Source organism: Eleutherodactylus coqui, chromosome 11, assembly GCF_035609145.1.
Source record: "Eleutherodactylus coqui strain aEleCoq1 chromosome 11, aEleCoq1.hap1, whole genome shotgun sequence".
NCBI classification, from domain to species: Eukaryota; Metazoa; Chordata; class Amphibia; order Anura; family Eleutherodactylidae; genus Eleutherodactylus; species Eleutherodactylus coqui.
Genome location: NC_089847.1, coordinates 43086824 through 43107588, shown reverse-complemented (window position 1 = coordinate 43107588; position 20765 = coordinate 43086824). Strand labels below are relative to the sequence as shown.

At 47.4% G+C, this 20765-nt stretch overlaps 1 protein-coding gene across 1 annotated transcript in view; it reads left to right on the top strand.

Moving 5' to 3' along the window:
• Positions 1–5982: 5982 nt before the first annotated feature.
• Positions 5983–20765, top strand: part of ZNF423 (zinc finger protein 423) — a 264463-nt gene continuing 249680 nt past the window's right edge. The window contains exon 1 of the mRNA XM_066583927.1: positions 5983–6968. Within this exon, the coding sequence (XP_066440024.1) occupies positions 6929–6968 (40 nt within the window). The 5' untranslated portion in view covers positions 5983–6928. The remainder of the gene's footprint in view (positions 6969–20765) is intronic.

The following is a 20765-nucleotide window of genomic DNA, read 5'->3' as shown; positions in this document are numbered from 1 at the left end:
GGATACAAGATGTGATACGGGCAGGCATGGAGCCTCTAGTACCCTGTTGTGCCGCCGCTAGCTTGGATACAAGATGTGATAAGGGCGGGCATGGAGGCTGTACTACCTTGTTATACAACCTCTAGATTGGATACAAGATGTAATAGGCAGGCATGGAGGCTCTAGTACCCTGTTGTACCACCTCTAGCTTGGATACAATATGTGATATGGGCAGGCATTGAGGCTCTAGTACCCTGTTGTTCCGCCTCTAGCTTGGATACAAGATGTGATACGGGCAGGCTTGCAGGAACTAGTACCCTGTTGTATTGCAGCTAGCTTGGATACAAGATGTGATACAGGCGGGCATGGAGGCTCTAGTACCCTGTTGTACCGCCTCTAGCTTGGATACAAGATGTGATACGGGCAGGCATTAAGGCTCTAGTACCCTGTTGTACCGCCTCTAGCTTGGATATCAGATGTAATAGGCAGGCATGGAGGCTCTAGTACCCTGTTGTACCATCTCTAGCTTCAATACAAAATGTAATAGGCAGGCAAGGGGGCTCTACTACCCTGTTGTACCACCTCTAGCTTGGATACAAGATGTGATAAAGGCAGGCATGGAGGCTCTAGTACCCTGTTGTACCGCCTCCAGTTTGGATACAAGATATGATACAGGCAGGCATGGAGGCTCTAGTACCCTGTTGAACCGCCGCTAGCTTGGATACAAGATGAGATACAGGCAGTCATGGAGGCTCTAGTATCCTGTTGTACAGCCGCTAGCTTGGATACAAGATGTGATACGGGCAGGCATGCAGCCTCTAGTATCCTGTTGTACAGCCGCTAGCTTGGATACAAAATGTGATACAGGCAGGCATGGAGGCTCTAGTACCCTGTTGTACTGCCTGTAGCTTGTATACAAGATGTGATATGGGCGGGCATGGAGGCTCTACTACCTTGGTTTGACACCTCTAGATTGGATACAAGATGTGATAAAGGCAGGCATGGAGGCTCTAGTACCCTGTTGTACCCCCTCCAGCTTGGATACAAAATGTGATACAGGCAGGCATGGAGGCTCTAGTACCCTGTTGTACCACCTCCAGCTTGGATACAAGATGTGATACAGGCAGGCATGGAGGCTCTAGTACTCTGTTGTACTGCCGCTAGCTTGGATACAAGATGTGATACGGGCAGGCATGCAGCCTCTAGTATCCTGTTGTACCGCCGCTAGCTTGGATACAAAATGTGATACAGGCAGGCATGGAGGCTCTAGTACCCTGTTGTACCGCCTGTAGCTCGGATACAAGATGTGATACGGGCAGGCATGGAGGCTCTACTACCTTGTTATCCCACCTCTAGGTTGGATACAAGATGTGATACAGGTAGGCATGGAGGCTCTAGTACCTTGTTGTACCGCCTCTAGCTTTGATACAAGATGTGATACGGGCAGGCATGGAGGCTCTAGTATCCTGTTATACTGCCGCTAGCTTGGATACAAAATGTAATACAGGCAGGCTTGGAGGCTCTAGTACCCTGTTGTACCGCTGCTAGCTTGGATACAAGATGTGATACGGGCAGGCATGAAGCCTCTAGTATCCTGTTGTACCACTGCTAGCTTGGATACAAAATGTGATACAGGCAGGCATGGAGGCTCTAGTACCATGTTGTACCACACGCTAGCTTGGATGCAAGATGTGATATGGGCGGGCATGGAGGCTCTACTACCTTGGTTTACCACCTCTAGATTGGATACAAGATGTGATATGGGGGGCATGGAGGCTCTAGTACCCTGTTGTGCCGCCGCTAGCTTGGATACAAGATGTGATAAGGGCGGGCATGGAGGCTCTACTACCTTGTTATACAACCTCTAGATTGGATACAAGATGTAATAGGCAGGCATGGAGGCTCTAGTACCCTGTTGTACCGCCTCTAGCTTGGATAAAAGATGTGATACGGGCAGGCATTGAGGCTCTATTACGCTGTTATACCGCCTCTAGTTTGGATACAAGTTGTGATATGGGTGGGCATGGAGGTTCTAGTACGCTGTTTGGCCGCCTCTAACTTGGATACAAGATGTGATATGGTCAGACATGGAGGCTTTAGTACCCTGTTGTACCGCCTCTAGCTTGGATACAAGATGTGATATGGGTGGGCATGGAGGCATACAGGTTCTTTATGGTATCCTGCAACATGTTTGTCCACATTTGCTGTAACTGAGCCTCCAGATCGTGCAAACTTTTAGGCAGTAGAATTTGTTGTCACAGACAATCCCATGCATGTTCTATTGACGATAGTTCTGGTGACCGGGCAGTCACGGAAGTAACAATGTTGTGGGGATATACCTGTGACCCCCTTGTGTGTGCGGCCGAGCATTATCCTGCTGCCTCTTGGAAGCCGCCATGAGAGGAACACATGTGGCTGCAGGATGTCCTGAACATATCGCTGAGCTGTCATTGTCCCTCGTACCACTACTAGGGGTGACTGACTGTCGTATGCGATGGCCTCCCAGACCATCACAGCAGCAGGTTTGAGACGCTCACTCCAAAGTCTCCAGACACAAACACGGCCATCGTCAGCTCCCAAACTAAACCTGGATGCATCGCTGAAGACAACCCGGTTCCACTCCGTAGCGTTCAGATTCATCATTCGCAACGGGACTACAAACAGAGGCCACAGTGGGGGTCAGAGGCCATACATGTAATGGGGGCGATGGTGGGTGTCAGAGGCCGTACATGTAATGGGGGCGAGGGTAGGGGTCAGAGGCCGTACATGTAATGGGGGCGACGGTGGGTGTCAGAGGCCGTACAGGTAATAGGGGCGAAGGTGGGGGTCAGATGCCGTACATGTAATGGGGGCGATAGTGGGGGTCAGAGGCCGTACATGTAATGGGAGCGACGGTGGGTGTCAGAGGCCGTACATGTAATGGGGGTGACGGTGGGTGACAGAGGCCGTACAGGTAATGGGGGCGACGGTGGGGGTCAGAGGCCATACATGTAATGGGGGCGATGGTGGGTGTCAGAGGCCGTACATGTAATGGGGGCGACAATGGGGGTCAGAGGCCGTACATGTAATGGGGGCGACGGTGGGGGTCAGAGGCCGTACATGTAATGGGGTCGATGGTGGGGGTCAGAGGCCATACATGTAATGGGGGCGATGGTGGGTGTCAGAGGCCGTACATGTAATGGGGGCGACGGTGGGTGTCAGAGGCCGTACATGTAATGGGGGCGACGGTGGGTGTCAGAGGCCGTACAGGTAATGGGGGCGACGGTGGGGGTCAGAGGCCGTACATGTAATGGGGGCGACGGTGGGTGTCAGAGGCCGTACATGTAATTGGGGCGACGGTGGGGGTCAGAGGCCATACATGTAATTGGGGCGACGGTGGGGGTCAGAGGCCGTACATGTAATGGGGGCGACGGTGGGTGTCAGAGGCCGTACATGTAATTGGGGCGACGGTGGGTGTCAGAGGCCATACAGGTAATGGGGGCGACGGTGGGGGTCAGAGGCCATACATGTAATGGGGGCGACGGTGGGTGTCAGAGGCCGTACATGTAATGGGGGCGACAATGGGGGTCAGAGGCCGTACATGTAATGGGGGCGACGGTGGGGGTCAGAGGCCGTACATGTAATGGGGTCGATGGTGGGGGTCAGAGGCCATACATGTAATGGGGGCGATGGTGGGTGTCAGAGGCCGTACATGTAATGGGGGCGACGGTGGGTGTCAGAGGCCGTACATGTAATGGGGGCGACGGTGGGTGTCAGAGGCCGTACAGGTAATGGGGGCGACGGTGGGTGTCAGAGGCCGTACATGTAATTGGGGCGACGGTGGGTGTCAGAGGCCATACAGGTAATGGGGGCGACGGTGGGGGTCAGAGGCCATACATGTAATGGGGGCGACGGTGGGTGTCAGAGGCCGTACATGTAATGGGGGCGACGGTGGGAGTCAGAGGCCGTACATGTAATGGGGGCGAGGGTGGGGGTCAGAGGCCGTACAAGTAATGGGGGCGAGGGTGGGGGTCAGAGGCCGTACATGTAATGGTGGCGACGGTGGGTGTCAGAGGCCATACATGTAATAGGGGCGAAGGTGGGGGTCAGATGCCGTACATGTAATGGGGGTGACGGTGGGTGTCAGAGGCCGTACATGTAATGGGGGCGACAATGGGGGTCAGAGGCCGTACATGTAATGGGAGCGACGGTGGGGGTCAGAGGCCGTACATGTAATGGGGTCGATGGTGGGGGTCAGAGGCCATACATGTAATGGGGGCGATGGTGGGTGTCAGAGGCCGTACATGTAATGGGGGCAACAGTGGGGGCCAGAGGCCGTACATGTAATAGGGGCGATGGTGGGGGTCAGATGCCGTACATGTAATGGGGGCGACGGTGGGGGTCAGAGGCCGTACATGTAATGGGATCGACGGTGGGGGTCAGAGGCCGTACATGTAATAGGGGTCACGGTGTGTGTCAGAGGCCTACAGGTAACGGGGGCAACGGTGGGGATCAGAGGCCGTACAGGTAACGGGGGCAATGGTGTGGGTCAGAGGCCGTACATGTAATGGGGGTGACGGTGGGGGTCAGAGGCCATAAATGTAATGGGGGTGACGGTGGGTGTCAGAGGCCGTACATGTAATAGGGGCGATGGTGGGGGTCAGATGCCGTACATGTAATGGGGGCGACGGTGGGGGTCAGAGGCCGTACATGTAATGGGATCGACGGTGGGGGTCAGAGGCCGTACATGTAATAGGGGTCACGGTGTGTGTCAGAGGCCTACAGGTAACGGGGGCAACGGTGGGGATCAGAGGCCGTACAGGTAACGGGGGCAATGGTGTGGGTCAGAGGCCGTACATGTAATGGGGGTGACGGTGGGGGTCAGAGGCCATAAATGTAATGGGGGTGACGGTGGGTGTCAGAGGCCATACAGGTAATGGGGGCGACGGTGGGGGTCAGAGGCCATACATGTAATGGGGGCGACGGTGGGTGTCAGGGGCCGTACATGTAATAGGGCCCACAGTGGGGGTCAGAGGCCGTACATGTTAAGGGGGCGACGGTGGGGGTCCGAGGCCATACATGTAATGGGGGCCGTGAGACCAAATGTCCTTCAGCCGAGTGCCTGGAAATGTTTCCGACAGCCACAGGGGTGTAATGATGGCGCCACGGGGTGAAATCTCTTCTCTGCGTCGTAGAGGCGTCTAGTGGTCAACAAGCTCTACACAAGCGGAGGAAGAGGTCACTGCACACAAGGAGCCTCCGAGAGCCTCTTATAGACCGGGGCTGGAGCCCGCAGCGGAAGCGGCGGTACAAGTGACATACTGCGGCTTTGAATTCCGCAAACATGTCCGTCTCAGTGCGGCTTGTCTGCGGCGTGTGGAGGAGAGTTTCCATAAACCGTCCACTTTGCTGCTTAGTCTCAGGCTTAAGATTGCAGGCATTCTGCCCCGTGTGACCCCGGCCTGAGGGTCATCTGATCACACCACAACCCTCCACAGTCACACATCTGCCTGAGATGTCACTGCATGCCAGGTCATGTGGTAAGACAACTCTGCAAGGGGCCGATGCTGTTTTACAAGGAGTGTGTGTGTGTCTGTGTGTGTATATATATATACTGCAGCGCAGGACATTACCACAGGACAGACGAGCACTAGCAATCTCCCCAACAAGCTTTATTCATATAACCCCACATTCCGAATCCGTCTTCTGCTGCTCTCTGTTATCCGCCAGCAGGTAGCATCCTTCCTGGTACAGCCCCGTCACCTCCAGCGCCCCCCCTATTGTAGTAATGGTTCAGCCCTCATCCATCAGCGGTCCGCTACCCGCTCAGCCATGGAGAACTACAACTCCCATCCTCCGCCGGGCGGCGGAGGACAGCTGACCGCGGCTAGTGCGCCCAGCAGTGAGGCAGCCGCCGGCTCCTCTGCCCTCCCCGCCTGTGCCGTCACTCGTCCCCTCAGTCCCCGCCCCGCGCAGGCCCCGCCCCCTGCCTGTATTTCCAGCGCTGTCCAGGGCTCGGTGCTGTTGTCTCTCTCAGTGTCTGATTGAGCCCAGGCTGTGCGGGGGCTCCCTGCGGGATCAGAGCGCTCCCCCGCCGGGACTCCACTCCTCACATCCCCCTGCTGGGACTCCGCTCCATCCCCAGCCCAGCCTGGCTTTATTATGTGTGTCTGCAGTGCAGCCCCAGCAGCAGCAGCAGCAGCGGCGGCGGAGAGAGCAGGAGGGGACAGAGCCGGGACAAAGAGCAGCCAGCCGGCCGGGCGGCATGAGATAGGGGATCGGGGAGGCTGCGGTGGATTTACCGCGGCGCATGGGGGCAGCTAGCGGCGCCGGAACACGGGACGCACCGGCTACAGCACGCACCGACCGGAGGGACACTGAGCATCCCCCGAGCAGAGGGCAGGCTGCCCCGGATAGTATTATTAGCCCGGGCTGTAGTCACCCATAGCGGGCACCAACACACAGTGCCAGGCGCTGCTAGGAGCGGGACGGGTACCAAGCAGTGCCCACAGCCAGACACAGGGGTGCCCAGCTCCGGGCACTACCCAGCCAGCAGGGCATATATATACATATATACAGTTACTAGAGGGCAGCCAGTGCAGAGTATAGGCTGCCGCGATCACATAGTATTATAGGACAAGTATTACACCGGGCATTACTGCACCCAGACGGTGCCCGCCATAGTGCCCACACATAATTGAATTATCTGCCCTCCTCCCCCGGGCGGCTAGCTAGCTCCTGCAGCACTTGTGTGACTACCCCCAGGGTCTGGGGTGGGGGGCATCAGTGCTCCTCCCTCCTCCATCCCCCCCTCTGCACCCAAGGGAGTCACAATCCCACACAATAGGAACTTTACCACAATAAGTGCAGGAGAGAGAAGGGGGGAGACTTGTGAGACGATCCGGCTGCAGGAGGAGGAGGCTGCCAGGACTTTCCGAGAAGTGGACGAGACTTCTAAGGAGCCGGGGAGATGTCCAGGAGGAAACAGGCCAAGCCACGCTCGGTGAAAGGTAAGGGGGCACTTATTTAGGGACTTTACAGAAGTGGCGCTCCCAGGGTGGAAGAGATGCTCCGGACCGCCGAGGAAGCCCGCTGTGGGAAGTCGCACCGTATTGTCGGCCTGGATCCTTCCGCATTGAGCTGCGGCTCTGAGCAGACACGTGGGTTGGAGACTGTCTGCATCCCATTTACTGGGCACAATAAACAGTTCCTCCCTTCACAAGATGGGACAGCCCCATTACTGGGCTCGCTGGAAAAAAGTTTTTCCTTTTATTTTTGTCTTGTTCCATCTCCATCCATTACTACAGCCTGTGAGGGATGCTATATAGAGATGCTAATACAGAGTAAACCATATCACCTACATGGAAATATCCCTGGAGGGGCTCTGAGATGTGAAGTAGTCATCAGGGGGGGGCAGATATTTATTTTTTTTGGACTTTCCAGCCTGGATACATAGTTACACTTTGTTAGCTGTTACATTTTAGGGATGAATTGCAGCTTCTGTCATTGTCTATTCCTGTATGTTGTGGCTTCTGTGTATTGTATATAGCACATTGTATCTGTCAGTTGTCTATTATACATGTTTGTCAATCGTGTTTATTTGTTTATTACATTCTGTGATGAGAAATGTTACCATTTTGCCTGTAATTGAGACTTCGGCTCTTGGAGAATTCTGGACTTCAGGATTTCTTTCTTTGATCCATTAACTGATAATTAAATGCTGAAATTCCACAATGCTGAGGCTTCCAGCGTGGGCTGTACATGCCGCAGTCTGGGGGGCCGCCAGCTGAGGCTTATTCTTCTATAAAATGCTACATTTTGACTTTTTAAAAAAATTTTTAAAATCATTTCTAATTTGATTCCTGTTGCTTCGTGTTATATGTGATGTTTTGTGTAGAGATACATGTATATACACACACATTTGGGAAGTACAGTGATGTTTCTAGCAGATGCCCTGTATAACAACCTGGTAGCCTACATGGCTATAAATTTGCAACTGCCACCGAAACTTTTTGTTTTTGACTGGTTTTCTACAAAAAAAAATCCCATGAAGCTGGCTTCCAAAGCCTACAGTAATGTGCCTACCACTGAAGTCTGGTCACGTGAGGGGTGTACAATGTGACAACATTGCATCTGCATGCCCCTGTCATCCGGTGGTAGAGTTGCTGGTGGTACGTAACCATATCTACCATGAGTATTTCCAATCCATGCTTGCAGTTGAGGAAGATGGAGGATGGGACCCAGCACTAGGTTGTGAATCTTACGGGACATTGACAAGGTCTTTTTCGAGTCATCTTGACAGATTTCCCTTACCCCATAGTACCTTAACCCCGTAACATAACGAGGACTTCTGCCCTGTTTGCAAGTCTTTCCTTCAGTTGGCTTTGCAATCTGATTATTTAGCAGATTATCACATATTGGATTTGATATTTTATTATGCTTTTCTCACATTAATGAATGATTGCTGTAATCTGCATAGTAGGACAATAGGAAGAAATAGTGAGGGGCCCCGCAGCAAATCTATTTAGAAAATTAAAAAAAAACTTGATAAGTCCACCACTCCAGTGCTGCTGCTTCTGTGGTCCCCCACCAGCCAGTGGTGATACCAGTAAGTTTGATAAGAGACCAATCCTGGAAAGTAACCCAAAGACTGGCGGGGGAGTTACCGGATGAGTAATGCTGGTTCCTTTTTTTAATTAACATTAATGGCTACCATTTTTTTCTATAAGTCTCAGACAATCCCTTTAAAGGGTTCTACCTAGATTATCCATAGGCTAGAGCATAACTTGCTGATCAGTAGGGTGGGTGTCTTAACTGCTGAGGCCCCCACCTATCTCAAGAATGGATGTCCCATGTTTCCTGTCCTCCTCACTGTAGGGTTACTGCAGCCCCCACAGTGAGGAAGAAATTAAATGGAACGCTGGTCGCACAAGCTCCATTCCCTTTGAATGGGACTGTGGAATTACCTGAGCAGCAAGCACACGACTATTTCCGCCAGACCCATTGAAATGTATGGAGTGGCGACCGCACATGCTCGACAGCGCTCCATTCATTCTAATGTCGCCGTGAGGGGAGAAATGATCCTGCAGTCACAGGCAGAGGGGAACATGGTCTCACCACTGAGACCCCCGTTCTTGAGATCCGCAGTGAGTCCTCAAGGATCAGCAAGTTTCCCCTTTTCCTGAGGATAAGGGATAAGCAATCATTTTGGTACACCCTCTTTAAGGGTAGACCTGCACAGCGTCTTAAATTCTGTATTCTAGAATCGGACAGCAATGTTGTGTGCCGCCAGATGGTGCTTTCATGTTGCACAGTATTATTCCCCCAGAAACTATGCTTTTATGGGAGAACCTGTAGATTTCCAGGCGCCAAATTATGAATCTATACAGGGATAAACCCAATAGACCACTTGTCTTTTTTCGGGAAAAGTTAGAGAAGTTTTCTTTGCACAAGTGGCTTTCTGTATTTCACATTTTCCATTTTGGTTAAAAGTAACAAACTTTATTTTGTAGAGATTCAACAATTGTAATTTATTGTTTACAGCGTGTTACTTGTCTAATAATGTGCTGTCTATTCTCCATAGAAGGCAATGGTTACAATGCACTACCTATTGACTACATAGACTATTGTTGGGCAATACAGACCTGGCACTGATCACTACTGATGCCTAGTCTGCCTGAGAATGGATAGCATAACTGATACATCCAGTGCATAAGGTTTACTTGGCTGTTATTAAAATACTGTATGGCAGGGGTAGACAACGTTCTGGAAGAAGGGGAAGCTCCAGCATCATCCAGTCATAATTCAATCATATTAAAAGTCTGCGTGCCATACATGAGGCAAATCTGCTTTTAATATGATCGAGTAAAGGATCGTTTATGACTGGATGATGCTGGAGCTTCCACTTCTTCTAAGGTGCTATACATTGTAACCAACAAGGCTTTAACTGGATCTGGTTTTCCTTATCAAGACTCTGCCTAGACTTATATATTCTGGGTATTTTCCCACTGGGCAAATATGCTGCAGAATTTAGGCAGCTGCAAATTCTGCAGCTCCACCGCATCCAAAACGGAGCCAAAATCCGGATTTTCAATCGCAATCGGGTGTGTATCAGCAGCTGGTTTCGGCAGATACTGCGCTCGCCTCACCTCCTAGTTCTTTGCGCTATCAGTGCAGCCTTTCACCCTATACCGGTGGCTTCTAGTGAGCACAGCGGTGCTGATCAGGTGATGGACTGTGATGAGCATTGCTTTTTCGTAAGGTAGACTAAGTTCTGTAAACCTCTGGAGAAACAAACCAAAAATTTGGGTGTCAAGAGCAAATGTGGCTTTCTGGAATATGTTAAAGGGTCACTTCAGTGAAATTTTTTTTAAGTCATTCTGTAACTATCCCCCAAGTACACAAGGTGTAGTCAAAAAGACTGATCAATACTGGTGTCCTATAGTGAAATAACAGCAGTGCACTTGAATATGAAGGCATGGATGCACTACTGGATGGTATGGCACACGGGCCCCCTTGGAACATGGATTTCAAATTTGCGTAGCCCTTGTAAGAGAAAGCAAGTAAAACCCAATTGGAGGCCACTTCGAGTGTGCGTTCCCTCAGTTATAGCAGCGGTCCCATAGGACTTAAAAAGACGTCTCACGTGCTACTCTTCAACTTTGCAATTGGGTTTTACTCTCTGTCTCTTATAGGGACCACAATACAAAATTGAAATTCATGTTCCAGGGTCCCGTGCACCATACAATCATGTAGGTATCCATGTCTTCCTATTGTAGTACACTATTGTTATATCAATATAGGATAGGAGTATTGAGATGTAGCACTAGAGCAGGCTTTTCCACTACACCCTAAATATAAATGAGCTAGTATTACCTTGGTTAGATACTCCTTTCTATCTGAAACTCCTAGCCTCTTTCTTCTCAGGTGATCATGGGTTCTCAATTCTGTCCAGCTCAGATTTACTTTAGTTTATGTATTCCCAAACTATTCAGTTTCTCGGTCAGCATAATGCTTGTGTGATGCTAGTACTTGGAGTGTACCACACATGCTCTTCAGAGGGGAACACAGACTCGCCTCTGACAAGAGGTTCCTGTCACATAGTTATAATAGAGGAGATCACAGCTTATCCTCCTGACTGTATAATTATAGTCTGTAGCTTATTTTAGGTGAATACAGAATGTGATGGTAATGTTGTCTCTGCAGCAGAGATGGTACAGTCCCCAGCTGCTCATGTTATGCTGTGCTGATGCATCATGAGATTGATAACATAAGATAGTGAAAAAGCAAGCAGAAATCTTAACATCTAGATGGTACCTGATACGTATCAGGCAAGGGGCTGCACTGCATGGAAGTGATTGGAATACCCAAGAGGAGACCTCCAGAGTGTGATAAGCAGGGATGGAAGGATGTGTTGCCACTGGGGTGTCCCTTTAGGCATACACAAACTCAAACACTGCAGAAAGAAAGGACAAACACTAGTCCCTGTACCATTGCTGAACCATCAATAAGACCAGGAAATTTTGGGGGAAGAAAACTATTTTTCTGAGAGTTCATGAAGTCTGCACTTTTTTGGGTAGGTCCGAGGTCCTCTTGGAAAGTGGCCATGAATGAGTTAAGCACTATATGGTGTACTCATTGGCTGGAAAGTTTTCGTTGTTGGAGTAAGAACTTCATGCCTGCCATAATGTTGCAAGATTACTTACTAGAGTTGTCCCACAGAAATGCCATTAAAGTTTGATTTGCCCGATACTCAGAGGGGTTTAATGCCACGTTGGTCATCATTGCTTACAATTAATAGTTTATCTAAATCGGCCATTCAAACCTTAGAACGCTCTTACACTAAAGTCTCCGTAACTTTCTATTCACTTCAATGGAGAGCGATTACGTTTGGGTTGATAATAGCCCCAATGGCCGGACCTCCACCGATCGCCCTGTATAAGATGTATGATTCACGCAACTTTTTTCGGATTATCCCTTTTAAGTTCAAATATTTAAGGCAGCTTTGACCAACGTAAAAGAGGCTTTTTTATTGGTATGGAAGTGAGGAAGGTTTTCCTTTGTGAGTGTTTAGCTCACCTGGATGTGCAGATTCTTGTCACTCCGTTACACCAAGAAGATGGTGGCATCATTGCTGCAGTAATCTGACATTTTATGAAATTATAGTCCATTACGCTGCAGGTAGCCTAGCCCGTCATGTAAGTATGGCTGCTGTCCACCTCGGATTGTGTTTCCGGGGTAACAGCTGTTGTGACAGATACAATTCACGGTTTACATACACGTTTATTGCGGAGTTTTTCTTTAAGTCATCATTACGGAGGCTGCAATTAAGTGCAATATTTTATCATGCTGCTATGGCCTCCAGTTTCCGTGGAGACACTTAAGAGTTGGGCCTGAAGGCTGCACTAGTTCCCTACAAGAATGTCAAGCACAGCGTCAATGACATGTCTTCTAGTAATCGTTCCTTGTCGAGAAAGTGGCGTTTTCTGGACAACATGCAGACTGTAAAATGCCCAAATCAGCTGACAATTCCTACATCGTGGCCCCAATTTCTGGCAATGGCTTTGCATTTAGCAGCTTGAATATATTTCCAGATTGGCTAGATGTGTAGAAAAGAGGAGGCGATGGAACAAGATATTTATATTGGTTACATTGTTGCTAAAAAGTTGCTATAACGTCTGAGTACAACACCTTTTCTAGATCAGATGTAACTTGTCGCCCGAGAAGGATGAATATGCACACAAGATTCTTAACAAAACCAAAAAGTGGGAGAATGGGAAATCTGACCCTAATCTACTAATGGGATGAGACCCTACCTAAAAGCAGAGCACTCGCCCTGATGAGGGCAACCTCATGTTAGCAGCCTGATTCTCTCTGGTTGGAAAAAGGGGTAATGCTTGCTACAATAAATTAAAATGTATATGGTATAGATGTTAAACAAGCATGCAATGGACTAGATGAAATACAAATGCAGAAATAGCCAGTAGTCAGTAGATAGATGTTACAAAACCCCAAATATCCTTAAAGGGGTTTTCCAGGGAGAATACTATTGATGACCTATCCTTGGGTTAGGTCATGAATAGTTGATCAGCTGAGGTCCGATTAGCTGAGCGGGCGCATGCTGTCAGCACTGCAAATACACAGAGGTCAGAACGGAAGTCTCTGCGCCGACCTCTGTGTAGTGGCCAGCGCTCGTAACTGCAGGCACAGCTCTCATTGAAATCAATGCGAGTTATGCCTGCAGTTACAAGCGCTGGCCACTACACGGAAGTCGGCGCGGAGACTTCCGCTCCGACCTATGTGTATTTGCGACACTGACAGCATGCGCTCAGTCAGGTGATCGGTTAGGGTCCCAATCGACGGACCCCAGCCAATTAATAGTATTCTCCCTGGAAAACCCCTTTAACACAAACAGACAGTGGGACAGGACAGAAGCCACTGACTAGACCAGAAACACCTTCAGAGTAGAAGTATAACCGGCATCGTCAAATGGAGGAGTCAGAATAAATGTGTACAGAGAAATGCTGATTGGCTGGCTTGGGCACACGCCTCCCAGCCGACCAATCATCCACATACCAGCAGAGAAGCGTTTATGTCAGCGTCCAATGCCGGAATGACACTGAGCATGTGCTGGTGAGTGGATCACGTGGGCCAGGGCTGACGCCGTGATGTCATCGCTGTCCCGATCCGACACGGCTGGCGAGCCGTGACAGTTTCTTTCCTCAGATTTTAGTCATAAGCCTGCATGAGGTTACTTGTATCATAATGCACTGATATTTTTTGTCGTTACTTTGTTTTACTGAATATCACTATTCTTAAACTAAAATAATTCTGCAGTCGGACAGAAGTATGAATAAAATGCCAGGGTGTCAACAGGTAAACTGAGTCATGGCATTTTATTTTGGCAGTAATTAAGTTAGCAACAATTACGTCTGTTGCTATAGTAACAGATGATGGAGCTGACTGCAGACTACCTCATCTCTCCACTGCACACATGAGGAATCTGTAATCTGAATCCTTCCCCCTCCATTCTGCTGGCACCTAGTAGTGGACTTCAGTGGTCGAATGTAGGGAAGTGAATCATGGGCAGCCCGCACCCATATGCTTTATTTCTTGTCTTGTAATGTGGAACTACTTTAACACCCACAGTCAAATGAAAATTGGGAAAATCACCATGAAAATGTCACTTTTTTTTTAAATTGTTGACATGTCTCATGTAAATGTAGTTGGTATATAATCTGGGTCCTAAGTGTACATTAAAGGGAATCTATCAACTTTATTCTGCATCATGTTACAGGGCAGGATTGACTGAGCAGATTGCTGTATTGGTTTATAGCAAAAGATGTAGTATACCTTGTATTTTATCCATTTCTATCTCTCCTCTTTCTGAGTTTAGGAGTCCAGTGGGCAGTTCTATCAGTGACTGACAGCTATTTCTGTATGTATAGTCCTGATAGGACCGCCCACTGGACTCCTAAGCTCAGAAAGAGGAGAGATAGAAATGGATAAAATAGAAGTTCTACTGAATCTTTTGCCATAAACCAATACAGCAATCTGCTCAGCCAATCCTGCTCCATAAGATGATCTGCATTTTAATGGGACTGTTTCCCTTAAACTCATTAATGATGTATTTTATTTTAGCTGTAATTGTGGCTATAAGAGGTCCTGTTCTTTGCAGGATGAGTTGTAGATTTTTTAGGTACCATTTGGGGGGAAAATTTATGTAAGCTTTTATGTATTTAAGTCTCTGTTGAAATCTGTAGCTTGTATTCAACTCAGTCGTAGGAGCAGAACAATGAAAAGCATGGAAGTGCTGGATCAGGTACATCAGTGACACCGACGTGCCTGACGGATCCCATTGATTATAATGGGGTTTGTCGGGTTTTTGTTATGCCGCCCCCGGCATTTTACTAGAAAATAGAGGAGCATGCTGCACTGTTTGGTCTAGGACTTTAGACGGGGTTTACTATGGAGGCTTCTATGTAGATGTCAGCAGAACCTAAAATGCATATAGCCATAAAAACCTCCACTGTTTATGCCTTAGTAATTTTTCATCTTTCAGTCATCATCACACATGCAATATTTTATTTATTTTGTATAATAAAGACATGTCAATTTCTTCGTTCTTCAGTTTTTCTCATTTTTTTGTTTTATTTTATTCATTTTATGATACTAGAATAGTCTGGCATTCAAAGTTAGACTAATTTCACACGGGCGAGATAGGATCAGGAATGGGGTGCATATTCAAGCAATGCACAAATCTCGCACGATTTTCTCGGCCGCGTGAAAATAGCCTTATGGACAAACAATATATAAGTTTATTACAGTTATTCACCAAAATATTTTTCTTTCATTTAAAATGTGGAAGAATGATAAACTGAAGTTTCATTGTGCAGGTAAAAACTAATTACAAGTACCGTAGCTTTTAAAGCTCTCTTAGAAGAAACTTTTTATTGTCCTTTTCCTTCAGTCTGGGCAGTTTTTGATAGTCAGAAGGAGGGTTATAGTGTTACAGGGTCACATATTACATTAGAGAATTGCTTAAAAGCAATTCCCTAATATATTAATCTTTCCTTTTGTGAGCTTGTATGTTATGAATTTACTGTATAGCCAGGACTAGACAGACTGACAAAAATGTCTTGCGTCTGCTGATGGAAATTTGACCTGTTTGAATTCTGTTGATTGACTTGCAAAGCAATTACCTCTGGGTTACTGCAGTGTCTGAGGAACGGGTCCACAACCGAGGAGATGGCGGGGTAGATAAGGATTTTTGTCACGGTGGCTCTACCATCTCCTCCCCTGAGGGTAGCTCGGGACCCGGCCAGGTCACTGCTGGGGGAGGTCACAGTGGAAAAGTAACTAGAAGTTACCTTGAAGCTCTTTGTCACTCGTGACGCCACTGTTCCGTCCTCTGTGGTGAATCTTGATGAAGTAAATAACTTAGTCCACACACAGGGAAACTTTCTGGACAGAACCGGGAATGGTCGTTAGTGTTCGTTTACTGTAACTTCAACAACGTCCACTTTATAACAACGGTTCGGCACACTTACAAGAGGAGAAGGTGGTGTGACGGAGGATTCTCAGGGTAATCCAGACAATCCACAGTCCTAGTTATCTCTGTGATCCCGATCCCGGCGACTTTCTTCAGTTCTCTACTGGTCAACACTCACACTTCTGCTCTAGCCCTGCAGCGGTCCTACTCTCACTCAGTACTTAAAGGTAGCACTGGCATATCCTAGGTAGACTGATCCTAGGCCAAGCAGAAGGGAATCGCTCAGCTTCCTCCATTTTCTCCCCACACAGACCAATCTGTATATAGCATTTTGGAGGGCCCTCACTAACTCTAGGCCATTACATTACTATCTAATAACTCATGCCTGTAAAAGACACAAGAAGTGCAAGGGTTTGTGGCTTGTGTGTCACATTTACACAGGACTTATATATGCATGCCTAGAACCACCTATTGCGGCCATGCAGGGCTTCACTGTACTCGTCTGATGTTGGCACACACCATTATGTCCTATAAGGAATGGAACATGGAAGTATGACAGACACAGATATCCAACACAAGTACAAACTGAGTTACCAATATGTCATAACATGAACATATATTGGGGGTATCTTACAGGAACAGGAATACCCTGCCTACAAATAGAGTAATCATCCCTATAAGGGGCGACCCCATGTCAGGCACCTAGGGCAATCTTGTCTCTCCTTAAGTAGCAGCAGAGAGCAGTGGCACAGATGGTACATATTCTAAAACCACAGAACAGGGAACCAGTTGATACAATATTCCAGCTTCGCAATACAACAAAGTACAAACCAGAAGTCAGACAGGAGAAATACCTCAAATTCAGATGAGACAAACCCCTCAGACGACTGACCATCAGTAGACAGAGGAAACGGACTGAACTAGATGCCGATGTCCGCCTACTAACCGACGGGTGATGACAAATGGGACTCGGCTGTCCGATCACCTTTCAGGGGGATTGCAGACACAAACACAACAGGACCTAGGCCGGCTGCACACAACCGGGTTTGAATTGCGGAATCCACGATCGTCTCCCGCGGCATTCTGTACCAATTCAAACCAAGGGAGCATCCGCGTGTCTGCTCACACGAGCGGACAGCGACTGTGATTTTCTGCTTGCGGACAAAAGAAATCGTTGCATGCTCTATTTTTGCGAGGATTCCATTGAAGTCAATTGAAGCCGCCCGACCCGTGGCCCTTTCCTTAATCGACATTGCATAAAGGTAGCAGTGACATGGGAAAAGCAGACGTTTAATAAAAAATCCATAGTGCATATCTGATGGCGAGCCATGCAGACCATCTGCAGTGCAGAAGAAAAGGCAAAACTACAGGTATGCACTGATGCCGGCCGGGCACAGGATCGGATTCTGCTGTGGGCTCCCGCATGTGGAATCTGACCCGTTCGTATGCAGGCGGCCTTAGAGCCAACATGGATAACTTCAAACAGACAGATCATGGATCAAACAGCATGCATGCAACAGACATGACAGACAGCAGCATGCACATGCACAGCCCAATACAATCAGGACAATGAGCAGCACCTTCTGAAAACTGGGGCTGGAATATATATGCACAAACCCATGGTGATTGACTGGCTGGGGTAATCGACCCCACAGCCAGCCAAATCAACCTACATTTATAGAGTTGTGCTTCTATCAGTGCATTGCACCGCAATACCCAGGAGCACAAACTGACATACCGTGACGTGTCTATGTACATGCTCAAGTGGCTCTTGCTGCCACCATCTAGATATCATGTGGAGATCTCAGCAGCCATCTTTCACCTGACTGTTCATAAAATTGCATGGAGAAATTAAAAAGATAGTTAATGTTGTCTATCTGTCTCTTTCAGAATTAATTAGCACTATGGTCTTGTAGATATGATAGCTTTTTGTAATGCCTAACAAAAAGACATGAAGTTAGAGCAAGCTTTTGAGGCTACTTAAAGGGGTTGTCCCGCGAAAGCAAGTGGGGTTCAGCACTTCTGTATGGCCATATTAATGCACTTTGTAATGTACATCGTGCATTAAATATGAGCCATACAGAAGTTATTCACTTACCTGCTCCGTTGCTAGCGTCCTCGTCTCCATGGTGCCGTCTAAATTCAGCGTCTAATCGCCCGATTAGACGCGCTTGCGCAGTCCGGTCTTCTCCCTTCTGAATGGGGCCGCTCGTGCCGGAGAGCTGCTCCTCGTAGCTCCACCCCGTCACGTGTGCCGATTCCAGCCAATCAGGAGGCTGCAATCGGCAATGGAACGCACAGAGCCCACGGTGCACCATGGGAGAAGACCTGCGGTCCACCGTGGGTGAAGATCCCGGCGGCCATCTTCGCAAGGTAAGTAAGAAGTCACCGGAGCGCGGGGATTCGGGTAAGTACTATCCGTTTTTTTTTTTTTAAACCCCTGCATCGGGTTTGTCTCGTGCCGAACGGGGGGGCTATTGAGAAAAAAAAAAGCAGGTGTCCCCGCTTGTCTTCTGCATCTAGCTGTTCCCCGCTCACAGCGTCTGGCTGTTATACAGCTGAGCGCTCCGAGCGGGGTATGGAGAACAGAGCTGGACTGCTCTGTTCTTCATACTCAGCCTGTCATTAGGGAGCGGGATACAGCTGAGACAATAGTATCAGCTGTATCCCGCTGTGAATTCCTGATAACTGATCGCTGATCTTCCAGCATGCTGAATGATCAGCGATCAGCGACGGCTTAACGAAAACTGCACAATGTCAGTGCAGTTAGACACAACTCTTATCGGTCAAAAGATGGCTTTGAGCGATTTTTGAGTGAAAATCGTTGCGTCTAAAAGGGCCTTCAAGGGCATTTCCATCATCAATTGATGGTGGTTCTGAATTTTTACTGTTCGAACAGTTCGAGATAGGAAAGTGTAGTGGCTGATAAATATTGCAGGTGAGACATTACTAGTGGTTGACTTCCACGGTCTCTGTTGAAGACTAGAGATGGGTGAACATGCTCTTCCGAGCTTGATGCTCATTCGAGTAGTAGCATACTCGATGGTGCTCGTTACGTGAGCGAGTACCTCGCCGAGTTCGAGAAAATGTTATGGCCCTTCCCTTGTTTACCACTTTCTGCTGTGACGTGCCAAGCGCACACACATCTACAGCAGTGAGAGAACAGAGCTCTCGAATATTGCAGAAAGCCCGCCTCGAATAACGAGCACTCGAGCATTTTGGTACTCGCTCATCTCTATTGAAGACAGAAAATCTATATAACTGTTCACATTTGTGTTACTACTTTTCCATCAGGTTTTTGTTTATTTGTTAATAGGTGACAAAGTCCTGACAGCAGCATTATAAGTCAGTGAGGCTTAGAATATAAATAAGGAACCCAACTGATCACAATGGATCGTAGCTGATCATGGCAAAACCTAACCTTAACCACATCCGTCATCTGCACCGTGCCTCCTGTACAGATGAAAGCTATGATGCAGATGTCATGGCATTTTGATGTTCTTTTTTTATCAGACATATTTATTTTAGGTTATTTGTGAATTATGGGTTAGAAATCTATCGAAATAGTGGGAAAACGCTGGTGTGAAGACTGCGGTAATTATTTTAGTTATGCAAATAAAGGGAACCCCAGGGTTAAAGCATGGTCTTCCTAGTGACATATGCTGAATGATGAAACGAGAGATGAAGATTAGACGTACCACTTAAACCACTGGAAGATGAAAGAGGAATCATTTTACTCCACAAAGGCACATTACTTGTAAAGAGCTGGGGAAGGCAGCGTGAGCTAATTGGAGTGTTTGTTTTCATCTCTGAATGTGTGTGTGTTTTTTAAGTCTTTATTGCCTGAAGTTAATTGATGGAATTTTGTCTTTTAAAGAACCAGCCATGCTTGGTAAATTTGTTTCGAAACCAGCTTCTAAGACAACTTGCTTTCATCAGTCTTCATGCAAAGGGGTTTCATCTTTTTTTTTTCCTTTTTCATTTGCCCATAAAACTAGTAGTGTTTTGTTATGGGGGGTTTGGGGGTAAGTTAATACCGAAATAATGCTGATTTTCTTCCATACATGTTGGCCCCGTCACTACTGCAAACAATAAATCCACAAGTTAGATTCTTAGGGGCCTTCGATCTGAGCCAGATGACGAGTGCTGATCATCGCTCTCTAACACCCAAACCCCCTTTTCCTCTTTTTTTTTTTTCTTCTTTTTTCATTTTTTTCCTTGCCACTTTAAAAAAATCAGATCTCTTTTATTTATCAATTCTGGCATCTTTGTTTGAGGGGAGTCTTGCTTCCACGTACGCACTGCAGAAAAATCATAAACTATTTTGTGGTTCAGTACAAAATTTATAAATATATATAATTTATATATTTTTTTGCTGTACTTCTTTTAAAACATAAAATAACTTATTCTTTCCAAAGATATTTTCTGCTGCCATAACTTTTTTTATTTTTACGTCGACATAGTTCTGTGAGGGCCCGCTTTTTACAGGACGTCCTTTAGTTTCTATTTTATGCCATTTTGGAGTATATATGACTTTTTGATTGCTTTTTATTCTTTTTTTCTGTGGAAACAGGGTGACCAAAAAAAAAGCACAATTCTGATATGTTTTTTTTCTCCTGAAGACGTGCATGATGCGGGATAAATAATGAGCTACTATGATAAATTGGACATTTACGGACACAGTGATACCAAATATATGGTCTTTTTTTTTGCTATTAAAGTTATAAATATAAGAAGAAATGTTTGCTTTTTTTTACCTTTTTTATTTTTCTTAAATAAGTAATAAAACTTTTTCTGACTCATAGGGGACTTCAAG